The sequence below is a fragment of the Sarcophilus harrisii genome, chromosome 3, assembly GCF_902635505.1.
Source record: "Sarcophilus harrisii chromosome 3, mSarHar1.11, whole genome shotgun sequence".
In the NCBI taxonomy this organism is placed as follows: Eukaryota; Metazoa; Chordata; class Mammalia; order Dasyuromorphia; family Dasyuridae; genus Sarcophilus; species Sarcophilus harrisii.
Genome location: NC_045428.1, coordinates 277,036,576 through 277,054,994, shown reverse-complemented (window position 1 = coordinate 277,054,994; position 18,419 = coordinate 277,036,576). Strand labels below are relative to the sequence as shown.

The 18,419-nt window shown below is 34.2% G+C and overlaps 1 protein-coding gene across 2 annotated transcripts in view; it reads left to right on the top strand.

Annotated features, from left to right (window-relative positions):
• Positions 1-10,002, top strand: part of FILIP1L (filamin A interacting protein 1 like) — a 321,412-nt gene extending 311,410 nt beyond the window's left edge. For both annotated transcript variants that reach the window (XM_031959561.1, XM_012544489.3), the window contains one exon: positions 8,834-10,002. In XM_031959561.1, coding sequence (XP_031815421.1) covers positions 8,834-9,025 — 192 coding nt within the window. In that variant the 3' untranslated portion in view covers positions 9,026-10,002. The remainder of the gene's footprint in view (positions 1-8,833) is intronic.
• The last annotated feature ends 8,417 nt before the right edge of the window (positions 10,003-18,419 follow it).

Below are 18,419 nucleotides of genomic sequence, written 5' to 3'. Positions count from 1 at the left end.
GATTTATAGCTAGAAAGCATTTTACATACATTATCTCATTTCATCTTCCTAACAATTGTCAGTTTTTCCAAAGACTCTTTCTAGAAACCTAGGAAAGTTGGTTTACTTTGTTATTATTGGAACACATGGGTGGTACAGTGGATAAAGTCCCAGGCCTGGAGTTAGGAACTCATCTAAGTTCAAACTAGTTTTAGACACTTATCAGCTGTGTGACCCTGAGCAAGTAACTTAATCCTATTTACCTCAGTTTCCTCACCTGCAAAATGAATTGGAGAAAGAAATGGCAAACCACTTCCAGTATCTTTGCCAAGAAAATCACAAATGGGGTCAGTAGAAAGGACCAAAACACAACAATAACAAATGAGAAACCATTTCAGAAAGTGCTTGGAATATCTTAAAGGATGTTAGAGCTTCTTTGGTCCAAGAAGTTATTTTTTTCCACTTCCTCAGAGTGCCATGATACTTCTTTAGGTCTGCAAAGACCTAAAAAAAAACATCTGCATTAAGATTTTTTTATTTCACTTTTCTTCAGTTAATGATGCAATTGAGAAAAGAAGCCAAGTAGATGTGGATGAGAACAATTCAAGTAACGATCAGCAATAAAGGCAGCTAAGTGTTCAGCTTACTTCTGTCCTTCCCTCCCTGCAATGGCACACCACCTCTAGCAACAAATGACATACTGCAGGAAAATGTGGAAATGACTACCTTTTCACCTATGCATTTTGTATCGCCTGTAGCAAGATGTGTTGCTACAGATACAATGAAGAGACTCAAAGAAAGGCAGAATTGGAGAGATCCTTAGAGAACATCTAAATCAATGTTCTTTTTCAGATAAGGGAGAAACATTTAAAAAACAGCAAGTGTTGAAAATAGGTGTTTTCAAATAAACTTTGGAAAATGGACAAGAAAAGCTATTAGAGCAAATAGAAAACAAAAAGAAACTTCAAAAGAAACATTATATGAACTAGAGGCATAGCAAAAACTAATGATCAGACATAAAGATTTTCCAGCCTAATGATGGCTACATTAAAAGTCAATGACCTGTTTGTTTTTTACTATATAATTTTAACTTGCCTTAATTGTCCTCTCCCAAAGGAACTAAATAAAGGAAACAAAGAATAAATAAGGAAATAAGTAAGGAAAATGATATAAAAGATGGGAAACTGGAATCGATAAGGAGGAACAGGCAACTTAAAGATACTGAGGAAAAGGAATGCCAGATAGGAAAGGAGAGCAGGGGGCCTTGAAGAAATGTGTATCAAGCAATTGGAAAGAAAAGCAAAAGAGAGAGAACGGGAAGAAAAAGGTTGTGAAAGAAAAACTCACATGCAGTAAAGGACAAAAAGACATAAAAAGCAAGGACGTGTTCCAAGTTGCCTAAGCTTAGTACATTTTAAATAAATGCTTTTATATACAATTATATTCCTCTGGCATTAAAAAAAGAAAAAAAAAGATTAGGAAGGAAATGAATGGATAGAGAAGGGAGTGGACTAATTAGAGTCAGAGTTTACTCTTCTATTGTCCTCTGTCCATAGCTTAATCACAGTAGAAATAGAAATAAGGAGTAACTGGGGTTAGGAGGGAGTCAGATTAGTACATTTCCCTTTCCAGTCAAAGACCCAGAAACCACAAAGGCATATTACATCATAATCTAAAAAGACCAAATTACTATAATCTTCACCTCAAAATTGGACCGCCCTAGAGTACAAATCATAACACTCAGGAACAGCGGGAATCTATTTAAAACTAAATGTTCTTTTCAGAAGGTTAATGGGTATGATCTAATTATCTCATAGGTCTTCCAACTAGTTAACATTAGATAAATTATTTTCAATAGTAAGATTGCTTCCAAAGGATTTTTTTCCTTACAAAAGGGTCAGACTCTTGGGGACAAAGGCTTTTTCTAAAAAGGAATGGTATGTTGAATAAAAACAGAGAAGAACATACAAAACAATAGTCTAATCCTTCAGGTTGTTTAGCTTTTCATCTTTTGATTTCCCCCCCCAATACCAACAACCTAACAGCAATGATCTTCCAATTTTCAAAAAGAAAAGGAAAAAAAATTTTTTTGAGAATTTCCCCCCTCTATTACAAGATTTTTTTCTTTACATTATAGTATATAGGGATATAATGTATCCTTATATAATACAGGGATATAGAAGGATATTAGAGTATATGGGATAAGACATAATTCTTGCACATGAATAACAGAGTTTGGTTAGAGTATAACGAGAACATGAATAACTAGAACACAATTTATATAATGCTACCCGAGATCCAAAATAGGAATCAAAGGTCTTTCAAAGGTAGTCACATAAGGTTAATGAAAGGAAGTGAATTTCAATAGGCAGAAGAAAAGAGGGGGAAAAATTATCACAAACATAGAAAGCATTGTAAGAAACGATAAAGTATATATAGGCTTAGCAAGTAGTATGTTTGGGGACTTAAAGGAAAAGTCTATTAAAAACCAGTCAGACAGAGAATTATAAGTCCTACTGTTTCCCTTTGTGCATCTTAGCAAAAACATAGAAAAGTTGTTCAAATAATGCATTGATCCAGATATTCCATAGTAAAGTCACTGAATGAAGTCAGGGAGGCTTGGAAAACCTCTTCTTACAAGTTGTGGTTAAGGTAGAAAAGCACTGGATTTGAATGGAGTCAAATCAGATGAAATAGATCTCTAAGTTCCAGTTCTTTCTGCTACTTCCCGAGTGACACTGAACAAGTTATTTATCTTCTCTTATCTCAATGTATTCTTCTGTGAAATGAGGGGTTAGACGAGATATATCTTTTTTTTTTTTTTTTTTTTTTTGCAATTCTAAGTTTTGGTTTTTTAATCCTACTAAAACCCAAAATGACTGGATCTTTTAGAGCCTCATTTTGTTTAAAAACCCTATAGTTGATGTTATATACTAATAATGGCTGTCCCTTAGCATCAATCCAAAGAGGCAGAGATTTTCAAAGAGTATCATTTTCTCTACAAAACTTAACCATGTAGCTTCAAAAAGTTCAAAGCACATGGAAAATTTAATTTCATTCAGAGTAAGCAAATATTCTGACTCCAGCTCTGTAACTGCTAGGCTTCATTAATTACTACCTATATGGGTGTAGCCTCTCTGCAATGCTCTGTTTCTTCACTTATAAAATGAGAGGGTTAAATAATATGCCCTCTAGTCATACAAATCAACACAGGAATAGATATAAAAATTAGGCAATTCTTGTATGTCTTATAGACATAACAATCTTAATAAAGTTTTATTAGTATTACAATTACATTTGTGCAACTGGTAATATTTTTTATAAATTTATTCTTTGTTCCCCTAGAATCTATGTACTGAATTGCTTTTTATACTCTCTTTACTGCTATTATTTCATGTGAAATAGGTGATGCATTTTAGAGAAAGTTGACAAAATGATAAATTAGAATAGGTCCAAATGAAGGCAACTGGAATGTTGAGAAGACTAAACCATGTCGTACTAGAATGGGCTGAAGAAATTGGAGATACTTGGTCTAGAAAATAAAAGACTAAGGAAGGAGACAATTACCTTCAAATATCTGAAGAAGCATTAGACTTGACCTGCTTGGCATTAGAGGATCAGTGGACGGAAATTGAAGAAACATAAGCTAAGACCTAATTAAAATTAATACCTAGCACTTACATAGGCTTTTTAAGGTCTGCAAAGCACTTTATAATATTATCTCATCCTTAGAACAACCTTTGGAGGTAGGAGATTACTATCTCCATTATACAGATGAGACAACTAAGGCTTAGAAAAGTTAAATAAATAATTTGTCATACTGCTATTAAGTATATGCATAGATTTTGACCCCCATCTCCTGAGGTCCGTGCAGCACTTAATACTGTACCCACCTTCTTTCCTTCCTTCCTTAGCAACTGGATCTACCTGACTCCAGGGTTGGGCCGTTGCTCTACCAATTGCGCAATCTACCTGCCCCTTAAATAATTGTCTTAAAAATTAGAGCTATTCAAAAGTAAAATAGGATTGGAGGTAGTATGGACCATCACTTCAAATGAAGCACTTATTGGGAATACTATAGAGAAAATTCCTGTTAAGAAAAAAGTTAGACAAATTGATATTTGGGATCTCTTACAAACTTGAGATTATATGATTGTAACCTGCTTTCCTATCGCATTTCCAATTAATACACATTTCCTGCCATTCTCTAAAGAAAATAATTTTTTCCACTCCTTGCAATCTGTATCCTTCAACCACTCATAAACAGTTGCAAGCTCCAAATATGGTATGAAGTTGAGCTCAATAAATGTATTTATTTCATTTTTCCACCTAAGAGGTTTCAAAAACTCTTTAATCTCTTCCAAGTTATATACATATTTATGGAACCTAGGACCTCTGTTAAGTCGTCATTCTGTGGTCTCAGTAAAGAAAAGAAAAATCATCTTAATTACAAAGATTTGTTATTACATCACTTTTATTATAAAGATTTGTGATTACAGTTATGTCACTTTCTTATTACAGATTTGTTATTACATTGATTTCTACTTACATATATATATACATATACATATATGCATTCAAATTTTAACATGGGAGTTTTTCTAAAAGATATACAATTCTTTTTAGCACCATAATAATATAGTATGTTTTTTTTTTTTAACTCAGAAGTGAGCAATAATCCCAATTCAAGATGTGACCCAAGAGACATGAAATTGTCTTGACTAACTAGTTATATGATGATAGGCAAGTCCTGAAGTTCCGCTTCTTCATCACAAAATGAGCTGTTGGGACTAGAACATCTCCATTCTATGATTCAACTAGTAAGTAAACTAAACATGAATTTGCTTTTGCAATTCCAAAGCAAAAAGCCAGCCTTTGCTACCACCTAGAGGTAGAAACTTTGTAGTACAAGCTGGAGCAATGAAACTTCCTTTTTAAATTACTATAACAATGGAAGATATAAACCAACTAGAATTAACTGTCTGTCATGCTATACATGACAGGTTATGGTTAATTAAAAAACAAAAAACAAATAAATGACATGGTTCTTACCTCGGGAGAGCTTATAAGTATTTAAGGAAAAACTTTTAAAAAGCAAATTAAGGATTATGTTAAGATAATGTACATAAAATATTTTACAAACCGTAGACACCATACAAATATGAATCATTGTTGTTATTATTATTATTATTATACTTTGTGATTCTTTCTGGGAAGGCTCCCTAAGAGATATTTTATAGTCATAATTCTTAAGCTTTTTGGTCTTAAAGACTCTTTACACTGTTAATAATCACAGTGAACCCCAAAGAGCTCTTGTTTATGTGTATTAGGTATCAATATTTATTGCATCAGAAATTAAGACTAATAATTTTAAAAATATTTATCACATTAGAAATTAAGACTAATAATTTAAAAAATATTGATCATTTAAAAATAACAATTCCATGTTACATAATATTTTTACGTAAAACAAAAAAAAAATTATGAGAAAATTGACATTGTTTTACATGTTTTTGTACACCTTTAATGCTTGGCTTAATAGAAGACAGAAAATTCCTTTATGTTTCTGCATTCAATCTGTTCTAATGTTCTTTTGATTGAAATATATGAAGAAAAGCTGACTTCACACAATTATATAGATGAAAAAGGTAGGAATATTTTTAGTAGGCAAATAATATCTTAGTATTCTTATGAAAAGTTTCTGACCTTGAGGACTCCCTGAAGAATCTTGGGGAAACTTCTGCAGATGATATTAAGAATTGCTCTTATAGAATCATAAGGCTTAGAAGCTGAGTAGGGCCTTCAATGGTCAAATATTTAATGATCACAATATATGCTATTATCAGGTGTTAAATATTAATATTACTAATTATTTTTACTTCCAAGAATGATGTTCTAAAAGAGAATCTTGATGGCACTTCCAATAGATTTGTGATGGAAAAAGCCATCTGCATCCAAAGAGAACAACAGAAACTGAATGTGGATCAAAGCATCGCGTTTTCACGTTTTTGTTTGTTTGCTTGATTGTTTTTTTTCCCCTTTTGATCTGATTTTTCTTTTACAACATGACAAATAAGGAAATATGTTTAAAAGGATTGCACATATTTCACTTATATGAGATTGCTTGCTGTCTTAGAGAAGGAAGAGACAAGAAAGGGTGGGAGAGAAATCTGGAACACAAAGTCCTACAAAAATGAATGCTGAAAGCTGTCTTTACATGTATTTGGAAAAATAAAATACTATTTTAAAAAAAGGAGAAACTTGACAATATGAAAAATTAGCAATAAAAGGCCAAATTATTTCCAAAACACAATCCTGTACACTAGGAGGACATATCAAACAACTGGAGATCTCAACTGCTTTGACAACATTTGATATGCTAACTTTCCAAGAAGAAAGCATTCATTAAATGCCCACTGTGTTCTGCAGGTATTGTTAATGGAGCTGCTGTCATCTTCTGCTCCTCTCAGGCCCATTAGATCGCAATTTGTAAGGTCCCTGTGACAGTCAAATGATGTAATAACTATGTAATAACAAATCTTTGTAATAAAAAGGTGATTTTTCTTTTCTTTACTGACAGCCATGGAGTAGTCAATTAAAAATGTGGGTCTGGAGTTCAAGAGGGCCACATATTTTCAAGTTTAGATAAAAGAAGGGAAATGACGATGTATGTTAGAGGGGACTATAAAGAGAAAAATTAGGGAAGAAAAATGCTTTTGGAACATTTACTTTAAAGAAGTCGGGAGGAAAGGAATAGAAAGATTAGAAGTAAGAGAATCAACTGAGTCTCATGTCAATTAAACTAAGAGAAAAAAATAATTAAGGTAGTCAACAACATCAATTGCTCTGGCAAACTTCAGAAAGATGAGGGCTGGAAAAAAAAAAGTTAATTGTTGAAAGAGGAAAGACTCAGATTGCAGGGGCAGCTATATGGCAGTGAATAGAGCAAGGTCAGAAGGACCTCAGTTCAAATTTGGCTTCAGACATTTAATACTTATTAGTTGTTGAGATCCTGGACCAGTCATTTAACCTCAATAGTCACACACACACACACACACACACACACACACACACACACACACACACAGACACACACAAAAGACTTATCTTGCAAATTGAAGATTTTTTTTCCTTCTCTTATCTTATTTTCTTTTTTTTTTTAACATGGTTTAATGAATGAATTTATTTTGTATAACTATACATATTTGTAATGGTTTTTTTTTTTTAGTCTTTTCAGTGGGTGAGAGAGGAAAACGAGAGAAGAGAAAGTGAGAAAATTCAGAAATCAATTTTTTTTTAAAAGAAAGTAATTTCAGTCAGTCAGTAAATATGTATTAACCACCTACTGTGTGCCAGATACTGTGTTTTTTCTAAGTACAAGGGATACAAATATGAAAATTAAAAAGTCAGTCCCTGCCCTCAAGGAATTTATAATCTATTTTTTTTTATTTTTATTTATACAAGTAAATATGCATGAGTAATTTTTCAGCATTGACCCTTGCAAAACCTTGTGTTCCAAATTTTCCCCTCCTTCCCCCAAACCCCTCCCCTAGATGGCAGGTAGTCATATTAAATATGTTAAAATATATGGAACTTATAATCTAATGGATGAAGATGATATACAAAAGGAAGCTAAAAATAGGCATGGGGAAGAGAGGGAAAGTATCAGGACTCACTCACATAATGAAAAAAATCCAAAGGAGCACAGTTGGGTGAGAAACAAAGACATAGATAGCCTGGATGCCCCCCTTAACTGAAAATCTTGAAAGAAGATCTCAGTTATTTGATTGGATGTTTCAGAGGAAGAGTATATTAGTGAGATATGAGCACCATGGCTGACTGGATCTGGTAGGATGATGAGGTTGCTGAAGGTCCAAAGGAAGAGAGAATCAGATGGGAAATAAATAAATTTCAGGAAAATGATGGTGATGGCAAGGTGAAAGCATTGGTTGTTAGTTACTGTGTGTGTTTCAAGCATTGCATAGCAATCTTTGATTCCTGTAAAAGAGGAAGTATTGTTATGAGAGGGAGTAGAATTAGGTTTGAGATTTGAGACAATAAGTTTAGCAGTGACCAAGAGGAATGAGATAAGGAATAAATCAGAGTAAAATAAAAGGAAAACCAAACAGAGAGGGACCAGCTGAGGTTAGCTTAATCTAGAGCTTAGTCACTGAAACTTCCTACTCCTTACATTGGCTATAAACCTGAGGGAAAAAAATGGACCCCAAAACATTTGATCATTGGAAGACAGTTTTAAGATGTTGTTTATTAAATCTCCATGGTTATTATAAGGGGGGAAACAACAATGGTTGTTGCCTCCCACACCTAAAGAAAATGTTGATATACTTTTATCAATTATTATTCTAAGAGATCTACTGACAGCAAAATATATATAGAGACAGATATATAGTTTGTGTATTTGTTGAAAGAAAAGCCAAAAACTAGTATTTATGTAGGATTTTAAGTTTTGCCAAGTGATTTAAAAATATCTCATTTTATCCTTACGACCATTCTGGGAGTTAGGTATTTTTATTCCAGTGTTACAGATCATCAACAGAACCAGACAGCAATTAAGTTACTTGCCCAAGGTCACAAAGCTAGTAGGTTTTTGAGGGTACATTTGAACTCACTCTAATGGACTTCAGGTCCACTGCTTTATCTAATATACCACCCAATTGCCTATTTTAAAAAAGTGAACTGAAATAACTTACCCCTTCTCTTTCTCAAACTCCAGTCAGTTCCCACTCTTCAATTTCTTCCCAACTGCCCATGTCTGATCTGAACCCCTTATTGAATCCCTTTGTGTGTCTGTATACCAATTAAACTAACTGCTTTTCCTTCTGTTTACTTCAAGATCAAGGAGATGTACCAGCGTCCAATTCCAACAAGGACTCCTAAACTGAAGTCTATGGTAATCACCAAACTTCCTGCTAAGCCTCCCCCAGGGCACATCAAAAAAACAGTTCATCATTCTGACTTTGGGAAGCTACATATCACAAGGACCATCAAGTCCAACACTTATCTTCAAGTAGGAGGGAAAAGGTAAACCAAGCTGCTATGGCCATCACGACCCATTTTATTCAACAGAAGGCCTGGAAAACTCCAGTCACCACTCTAGGACAAGCAGGCCAAAGGCTGCCATCTTGGTGCACAGTGGAACAAGAAACTAAGAAACTGTTCTAGTTGATGGAAGAGGGCAAAGTTCAGCTTGCTATGACAGTATATCAGCAATGTGCCACATTGTGTCTAGGACCAGCAATATTTAAATTTTTTTTTAAGTATTTAAACATTTACAGCTGTGTGGGAAAAAATAAGGCAGAAGATCCATTCAACTTCTTAGCCTCTTCATTTCCAATCCAGCCCAGGGAAAATCCTTAGGTCGTACTCTCCTAGACCATAACAGAAAAAAAGTAAAATGAGGTTTTCAGAATAAAGAATAAAGTACAAGCTGGCAAGAACACTAACACTTCAGTCCTTGCTAAAGCTAACTTCCCCATTTGCTAGATATTCTTAATTTGGTTTATCCAAGTTACATGCCTTAAGTTTTTTGACTACAAATATATCTAGAAATACTGTCTCTTTCTATGAACCTTTACTTAGCAATAACTTTGCTAAGGAAAAACATTAAAATGTTTCTAAACTGTTATAAGAAGTTTTTATAGTAATCTCATAGGAGAGGAAAAGGTTATTTATTTTCCTCTAAATAGCAATCAGTGTATCAACAAACATTGTTATGGACTTATTGTATGCTAGCAATTAGGGAAACAGAAAAACAACAAAAAAGTCCCTTTCAGTAGTTTACCAAAAAAAAAAAAAAAGTAAAAAACCACATATATGTTTAAGGACCCCCATTGAAGGAAGTGGGGCATAATTTAGCTTAGGAAAAAAAGGTCTTTGGGAAAAGGAAGATTAACCATCTACAAATATTCTGAAAAGCTATTAGACAGGGATTAGGCTTCTTGTTCTGGCCACAGAGAAGACCTTGGAAAAAGGGTCAAAGTTGCAGAGAGGCCAATTTCAGCTCAATTTAAGGTAAAAACTTCAAAGCAATCAGAATTATCTAATAATGTAACAGCCTTACTTTGTGTAAATAATGAATCTGCTAAAATGATCATATGATCTAAATTCATATTGACATACTTGAACTGAGCTAGAACCAATGACCATATTTTATATAATCATATCTTCAAATACATTTGACCACTTCAAGGGAGTCAGTTCGAATTAATTATGATCTAGGTATACAGCAAGAGGTAAAGGATTCCTCCTCACTTGAGATCTCCAGGCAAAAAAGCAGATGGTGGTCCATTGTGGATGTTGGGGAGAGGTATGTGGTAATGTACAAGTTTGAATGGATGGTGAGTTGAATGCATGGTGAGTCTTCCAACTCTGTGAATACATCAGGTACTTGAAACAAAAATGCTGATAAGAGCCTCAGATTCATTTTTCTAGTGGATTTACTTGATGAATGCTGGAACAGCTTATTGCCTCTCACCAGCAATGTGAATAAGAGGCATTATTGTGGTGAAAAAGCCCTGGATTTAGAAAGAGAGGACCGTGGTTTCAATCATGGCTCTCACCTGTCTGATCTTGAGCAAGATGTAAGCTTATATGGCTCTTGGGTGTGTCTTCTAGAAAATGAAATGGGGTGAGATTAAACAATCTCCAAAATCCTTTCCATTTTTAAATCCTGTGAATTCTGTGATCCAGTTACCACTTGAAATATAGCCTCGGCCCTGCTGTTTTATCCAGAAAGGTTAAGCAGGTAAAAGAGAGAGAAATAGAGACAGAGAGAAAGAGAGAGAATAAATAGTAAAGTTGGCAGTCTTTGGGCAGGGAGAAAGATGATGGTTTGGTCAAAGATGATTTAAAAGTCTAGAAAAAGGAGGAGAAGAAAAAAAACCTCTGGTGAAGTGACAATAGAGTAATAAGAGAACAGTGAAATGAAATAGGTATATTAAATACCAGGGCAGCTAGTTAGTGCAGTGAATAGATTACCAGGCCTGAAGTCAAGAAGACTTATCTCCTCAAGCTGAAATCATATACTTACTATGTGACTCTGAGGCAAGTCACCTAACCTTGTTTGCCTTAGTTTCCACATCTGTAAAATGAGCTGAAGAAGGAAATGGTGAACCACTCTGTATCTTTGTCAAGAAAACTCCAAATGAGGTCATGAAGAGCAAGACATGGCCTGAAACATTAAGTCCCACAAACACACATATAATACAGAAGTGATAATCCAGTAGGGGAGCATAAACTATCAAGCAATCTTCAATACAAGTTTGCCATGAACTGAGAGTATGTACAGTAGATTATGAGGGATTGGTCACTTAATTAAAACATAACATGATTTAATGCAAAATGTATTAAGAAGCAAAGGCATTATATGCAAAATAAAGGCTAGAAAAATCCATTTTATTGAGCAATATATAATCCAGAGAGTGTCACTGATGAAAAGTACCTGAGGATTCATATATAACAATTGAGACAGATAAAAATATAGGTGCAGTACATAAAATGTGAAATAAGATATAAGAAAAACTATCAGAAAAAAAATCAATGAGAAAGTATACAATTGAAGAATATACCTAATATAATTTTTAAAAAAGTATTATATAATTGAATACTTTGTATTTGAGGTTTAGGATTTACTAATCCATCAGGCTCCCCCTCCAAATCTCATACACACACACACACACACACACACACACACACACACACACACACACTAGAGTGCAGGTTTATAGAAGAATATCACAGCAAATAAGAGTCTGGGGAAAGTCCAGAGTTCAAATCTCTAGACATTTATTTGCTGTTTGGCACTAAGCAAGATATTTATTCATCTTTTCTGTGCCTCAGGCAATTCCTGAAGATCTGTCTATTAAGTCACAGATGTACTACATCTGGGTTGGTGGAGAATATTTCTATATTACGAGTTTGCTAAACCAATGAAATTAGATTTTTCTTATTTTTTTTCCTATTCATGGGCAGTTAGGCTTACCAAAAATATACCAAGCTAACAAAGTAAAGGATAGGTCACAAGAATGAGTTAGTAGATAAAATAAATAAATAAAAATAAATAATATAATCTAGAAAAACACCAAGTTTTTGTGTGGGTAAACAGCTAAAACAGTAAGAAGTATGAGTCTATCTTCAACTGTAAATGAAGGTCATACCAAAACTTCTGTAATATAAAATTGTTTCTAAACTTCAAAGAAAAGCCTGTATATTTTCTAAGTAATCCTGGATGCTATAAAATCCTAAAAATACAAAAACAAAAAACATAATGTCCCAAAAGTCTTAGTCCAGTTTTAAATTAAAACAAAGGAAGAAATTCTGCTGAACTACCTACACTTAACTGCCTAATTAAAAAACAAACCAGAAAGCAACAGTAAAGTGAATCAATATAAATCCTTAAAAAAAAAAAAAAAAAAAAAAACCCACCACCACAATACACAAAAACCTAGAATTTCTTCACTAGACTATAGTCATTCTTAAGTTTACCTGGTCATGATTATGTGGGAAGCAACCTTCATGTAATGGAAATAGCAGAAAATGAATCAAAAGATCTGAGAGTTCAAGTTCCAGCTGTTTAACTTCAATCCCTTCACTTCAGAACCTCAGTCTTCTCTTCTATAAAATGATACTATGGTTTGCAGGTCCTAACTCACAGGACTGTTGAGAGCGTGAAACCTGATACACTTATGCAAAGTGTTTTATTGAGAGTAATTTACAATATGTATTATGACATTATGATTTTCAAAAATTTACCTTATTCAAACTTTTTAAATAAAGGTTTTATCTTTTACTGGGATGTTATCAATGTAACTGAAATGACCAATGATGAAAAGCTTGCTTATCAGAGGCAAGTAAGATTTAAGTTTAAGTTTAAAACAAAGTAATTACTGAATTCTTTCAAAGTATTCTGTCTTACTCAGAAATATTCTGAATCAATAGCCTAGGCAGACAAGCTGAGGAGGGTTTAGAGATCCTTTAAAAAAGAAGATATTGTTTATTAGCAGTTTAATAACATGGTTAATGATAAAGCTAGCAAAACATCAAGCAGTTGTAGTCTAATGTTGTAGGTGTACTTGGTTTAAATTCTGTTTTTATGGGGGTAACAGGACATTTAATAAAACATTGAGAAAATTTGCAGTGGTTTAAAAAACTCAGCTACACTGATGTAATGGAGAGTTTACTTTTTTTTTTTTTAATCTAGAAAGGTATAGGGCTTTAAAGATTATCAAGAGGCATTTTATCAACTTATATAAAAAATAACATTTATCATAAACTTAGCAAGTATTACTAATGATATATTTAGTTTTTAAAAAGTAGTTTAAAGAATAATTTCATTACAGGTTCATTATATACCTTTTATTTTCAGTTCTACTTTAAAAAAAAACCTTTTTAACCATGAAATCTAAAATTAAGAAGAGAATAAAGATTGATCCATCCTTTTCTTTTCATGCCTTTTTGTCTTCTCCACCCAGAATCAGTGCTGGAAATCAGGGTCCCACTAATTGTCAAAATATCTTCTTTCCTCCTTCTTTCCCCTTCATTGCTCTATGTTCTCATTTACCTACTACCCAAGGTCTTAATTAAAAACAAAATATAAAACCCTCTTTTTCTCTTCTATTTAATTTCCTTCTAATTTTTGTTTGTCCTTTCCAAAATTCATTGTAGAGAAATTTTAAAAATAAAATTAAAAACTAATAATATATTTTTGTCTTTTCTCTCTCTCTCTTTTTTTTTTTTACTGTCACTAAAAGCATGCATCTTTATTGGTTTCAATAAATTTGTTATATATAGCCATTTTCACAAATATGTATCTATATCTAAGAAAGCAAATTCTACAAAGGCATAGAGTATCTTTTCACTTATTTGGAAGCATCATAGGATCAGACAGGCAGTGAATGTTCAGTGAATGTTTCTGAAAATAAAATTTGCTATCATTCTACTCTTGGATATCAGTCTACTGAAACATTTTAAATCTGAATCTGCATTTTATATTCCTATACAACATTTCAAAGAATATAAAAACAGCATATAATAAAGTCAAAGTGCAGAATAACACTGAACTCTCACTTGTAACTGAAGTTGTTCAAGTTTAAAGAAAATGAACCAAAATAGTCCATATCTGATACATCTCCCAAGGGATTGGGGACAACTGAAAAAATACAATTTGAAGAAGACAGTTGGTCTCCGTTGAGGAGACCAAAGTTTCCTGATATTAAAAAGAAATTAGGAAAAATTACATATTAGGCATCTTTCAATAGTATCATGTAAGGAAATATGTTGATCCCAGATGACAATATCTTCAACTACAAAAATTAATTTTCTTTCTTTTCTTTTTCTTTGCTGAGAAGTGACTTGCCCAGGATCACACAGCTAGGAAGTATTAAGTGTCTGAGACCACATTTGAACTCAGGACTTCCTGACTTCAGGGCTGGTGAACCTACTATGCCACCTAGCTGCCCCACCAAATTAATTTTCATTTACAGAGCAGAAACCCCAAATCCTTGGGAAACAATATTTTTTTCTATAAAAGCATCACTTAAAACATTAAATCCGAATACAGTTAGAGTAGAACTTTACTAGGCGTTTTATTTTGCAAGGAGTATTTCAGTCGGCACTACACAAAAAGAAAGGGAATAGTGCCAAATCATTTTCATGGCCAAACCACAGAATTTCTGCAATTTAAGGGGTTCCACTGAAAAAACACTGCCTACAGTTTGGGAAACATATAAATCACTGCTAGCAAGGTTGATGTTTTGTGTGATCAAACCACAGAATGTCTGCAACTTAAGGTTCTCTACTATATGCTTAAGATTTGGGAAGCATATTATCACTGCTAATTAGGTCCAATTTTAAAAATAGAAATAACTCAATTTAACATATTTATTATTGCCTCAAAAATATAATATTTACTAACTTTTAAAGCCTTATATAATCTGGCCCCCTTCTATCTTTGCAATATTTTTATATCTTTATTCCCTTCTCTTTATAATCTGCATCCAATGACACTGGTTGTCTTCTGAAAGCATTTTCACTACCTGTCCCCCATGCTTAGAACTTTCTTCCTCCTACAGTTACCTTTATTATATTTCTCCCCTCATTAGAGTATAAATTTCTTGGAGGCAGGGACTTTTTCTTTTTGCTTCTATGGTATCACTATTGCTGAGAACATAATCAGCTCTTAAATGCTTGCTGACTAGGACTTCAAAGTCAAAAAATCCTGTGTTCAAAACTTACTTCTAACCATAGAGCTGGATCTCTATCTATTTAATAGTTTTACAATACAAATCTATAAAAATGGTCATTAAAATTGTAGTAACTCATGTCACATCATAGGATCATATATTGAGTCAGGACTAGAAGGGAATTCAGAGATCAAATCCAATGACCTTTTTCTCAATCCTCATTCTCCTTGACCTCTCTGAAACTTTTGACACTGTTGATGACACTTGTTTTCCTGGCTACTCTGCAGGATTTTGCCACTATTTTCTGGCTCTCCTCCTGTGTCTCTGAGTTTCTCAGTTTCCTTCACTGATTTGCACCTATAATGCCCTCTAACTTTAGCATTCTGTCCTGGGACCTCTTTAAAAAACATTTTTTTTTAAGCTTTTTATTTTCAAAACATATGCATAGTTTTCAATATTCACCCTTATAAAACTTTGCACTCCAAACTTTCTTCTTGCTCTCTTTCTCCCTAGATGGCAAGTTAATCCAATATATGTTAAACAGGTGTAATTCTTATATTTCCACAATTATCATGCTTGTGCTGGGCCCTCTTTTCTTTTTTGTGTATTCTGCTTCACTTCATGATCTCATTAGATTTTATGATTTTTAATCACTATGCTGATGATTCCCAAATTTATTTCTCTTACCTCAACTTTTCTGCTGACCTCCAATCTCCCATCTCCAACTGCCTTTCAGATGTTTCCAATTCTATGTCTAGTAGAAATGTTTAACTCACCAAAGCAGAATTCATTATCACTTCTGTATTATCATAGAAGACAGCACCATCCCCTCAGGCTCTAAACTAGGCAGTTACCTTTAACTTCTCCCATTTCTCAGCCCCCAGACCCAATTACTCCATTCTTTCTTCCATTCAGCCACCAAAGTGACTTACTTTCCTAAAGCAAAAGGCTATGTTACCCACATACACACACTCAATAAACTCCAGGGGCTTCCTACTACCTCCAGGAACAAATGCAAAATGCTTAGTTTGGCATTCAAAGTTCTTTTGCACCTAGCCCTTTCCCATTCTTCCAGTCTTCTTACACCCCAGGAGCACAAGTTTCCTGGCTCTTAATGAACAAGAGATACTCCTCTCCTGTCTCCAGGCATTTTCTCTGATAGTCCCCCATGAATGAATGTTTTCCTTCCTCCATTCTGACAAGTGACCACATTCCTTAAGTCCCAATTAAAATCCCATCTTCCATTGGAACTTTCCCTGATCCCTCTTAATTTCAGTTCCTTCCCTCTGTTCATTATCTCCTATTTATTCTGCATATAGCTTGTTTTCTATATATAACTATATGTATACATAAAATGTATGGAGAGAGAGAGAGTTCTGTATTTGTATATACTTTTGTTCATTGTCTCCCCCATTAAATTGTGAGGTCCTAGTATCTCCAGTGGTTAGCACTGTGCCTGAATCATAGTGGATATTTAATAAATGTTGACTGATTAATATAGTTCCAACATCTCATTTTAAACATGAGGCATATAAAGGTTAAGATTTTGCCAGAGGTCTCAGGGGAATCAGCTGAGATTTGAAGCCAAATCCTTTGATTTTTGATTCAAAAGTCAAAGGGTTTGCTTTCCCTCCCCTCACTTAGGCTGCAGCACAGCGTTTGGAGTAAGAAAGCACCTTGTAAAAATCAAAGCATAAGCAAATGTTTTTATTATTGCTGCATATCACTTCTTAGGAAATCACCACTTTGTAATACCTTGACAAAACAAGACCAGTCTGCTGGTCTTGTCAATGAGTCAAAACAGTTTTGTTGTAATGAGAACAGTATTGGATTTGGAGTCAGGCAGGGCTGGAATCCAAAACCCCAATCTAGACTTGGAGCTACATAAACATGGGCAAATTTTGGAACCTAGCTTCAGCTTCTTCCTCCCTTAAAAAAAAAGATAATAAAACTTGAAACACCTAACTTACATGGCTAAGAGGGTCAAATAATATATGCAGCTTGGTAGACAGCAAAGTATTAGGTCATTATCAGCTGCCATTATAAAGCCTTTTTTAAATGATGCCATATAATTTTAAGATCACGGGATCATCCCATCATAGATTTAAAGCAGGGTAAGAGGCTTTGAATACAAATCCCACGTTTAAAAAAATGAGAAAACTGAAGCAGGAAGAGACTGCTTATTGGAGAATACCCAATATTCACATAGCATTTTAGCGTTGGCAAAATCCTTTATGTAGATTGTCCTATTTAGAAAACATAGAATATTTGCAAACTTTAAGGCTCTCTATAAATTCCATCTATTATTATTATCTCCTTCCATAGCTGCTCTAATTATCTTCATTTTGTAGAGTACAAAACTAATGGGAGAAGTCAAGGATCAGAGGCTAGGATCTGAGTGCCACATCTTCACTCCAAATCCAATACCCTACTCATTATGCACATTGCCTCAAAAGCAGGTACAGATGTCAGAGATTCTTGGTTTATCACGCACTTAATGCCCCGGTCAAAAAAGTAACCTTAAGAACCTCAGCAACGAGATCAACCAAATCATTTCTAATGGAGCAGTAATGAACTGAACTAGCTACGCCCAGAGAAAGAACTCTGGGAGATGACTAAAAACCATTACATTGAATTCCCAATCCCTATATTTATGCACACCTGCATTTTTGATTTCCTTCACAAGCTAATTGTACAATAATTCAGAGTCTGACTCTTTTTGTACAGCAAAATAACGTTTTGGTCATGTATACTTATTGTGTATCTAAGTTATATTTTAATATATTTAACATCTACTGGTCATCCTGCCATCTGGGGGAGGGGGGTAAGAGGTGAAAAATTGGAACAAGAGGTTTGGCAATTGTTAATGCTGTAAAGTTACCCATGCATATAACTTGTAAACAAAGGCTATCAAATAAAAAAAATAAAAAATAAAAAAAAAAGAACGACTTAAGTGCATGTGACAGGTACATCTTCCTTTTATCCCACTCGCTAGCAGTCCAAAAAAACTGAAAAAACATAACCCGCGCTCCAAGGAGCGAACTAGCTACCAGGAGGAGCTATAAGGTATAGTTCATTTACGGAACTGCCCCCACACATTAAACGTTAGCTTCCAAACTCCCTAAGTGCCACCGGGATAAAGGACATCTGCAAATTATCCCCGGCCCCACGAGCGTCATCGCGGTGAGGGATGTGTAAACGTCCCCAGCGCCTCCAAGCTCTAGAGCATCCCTGGGATAC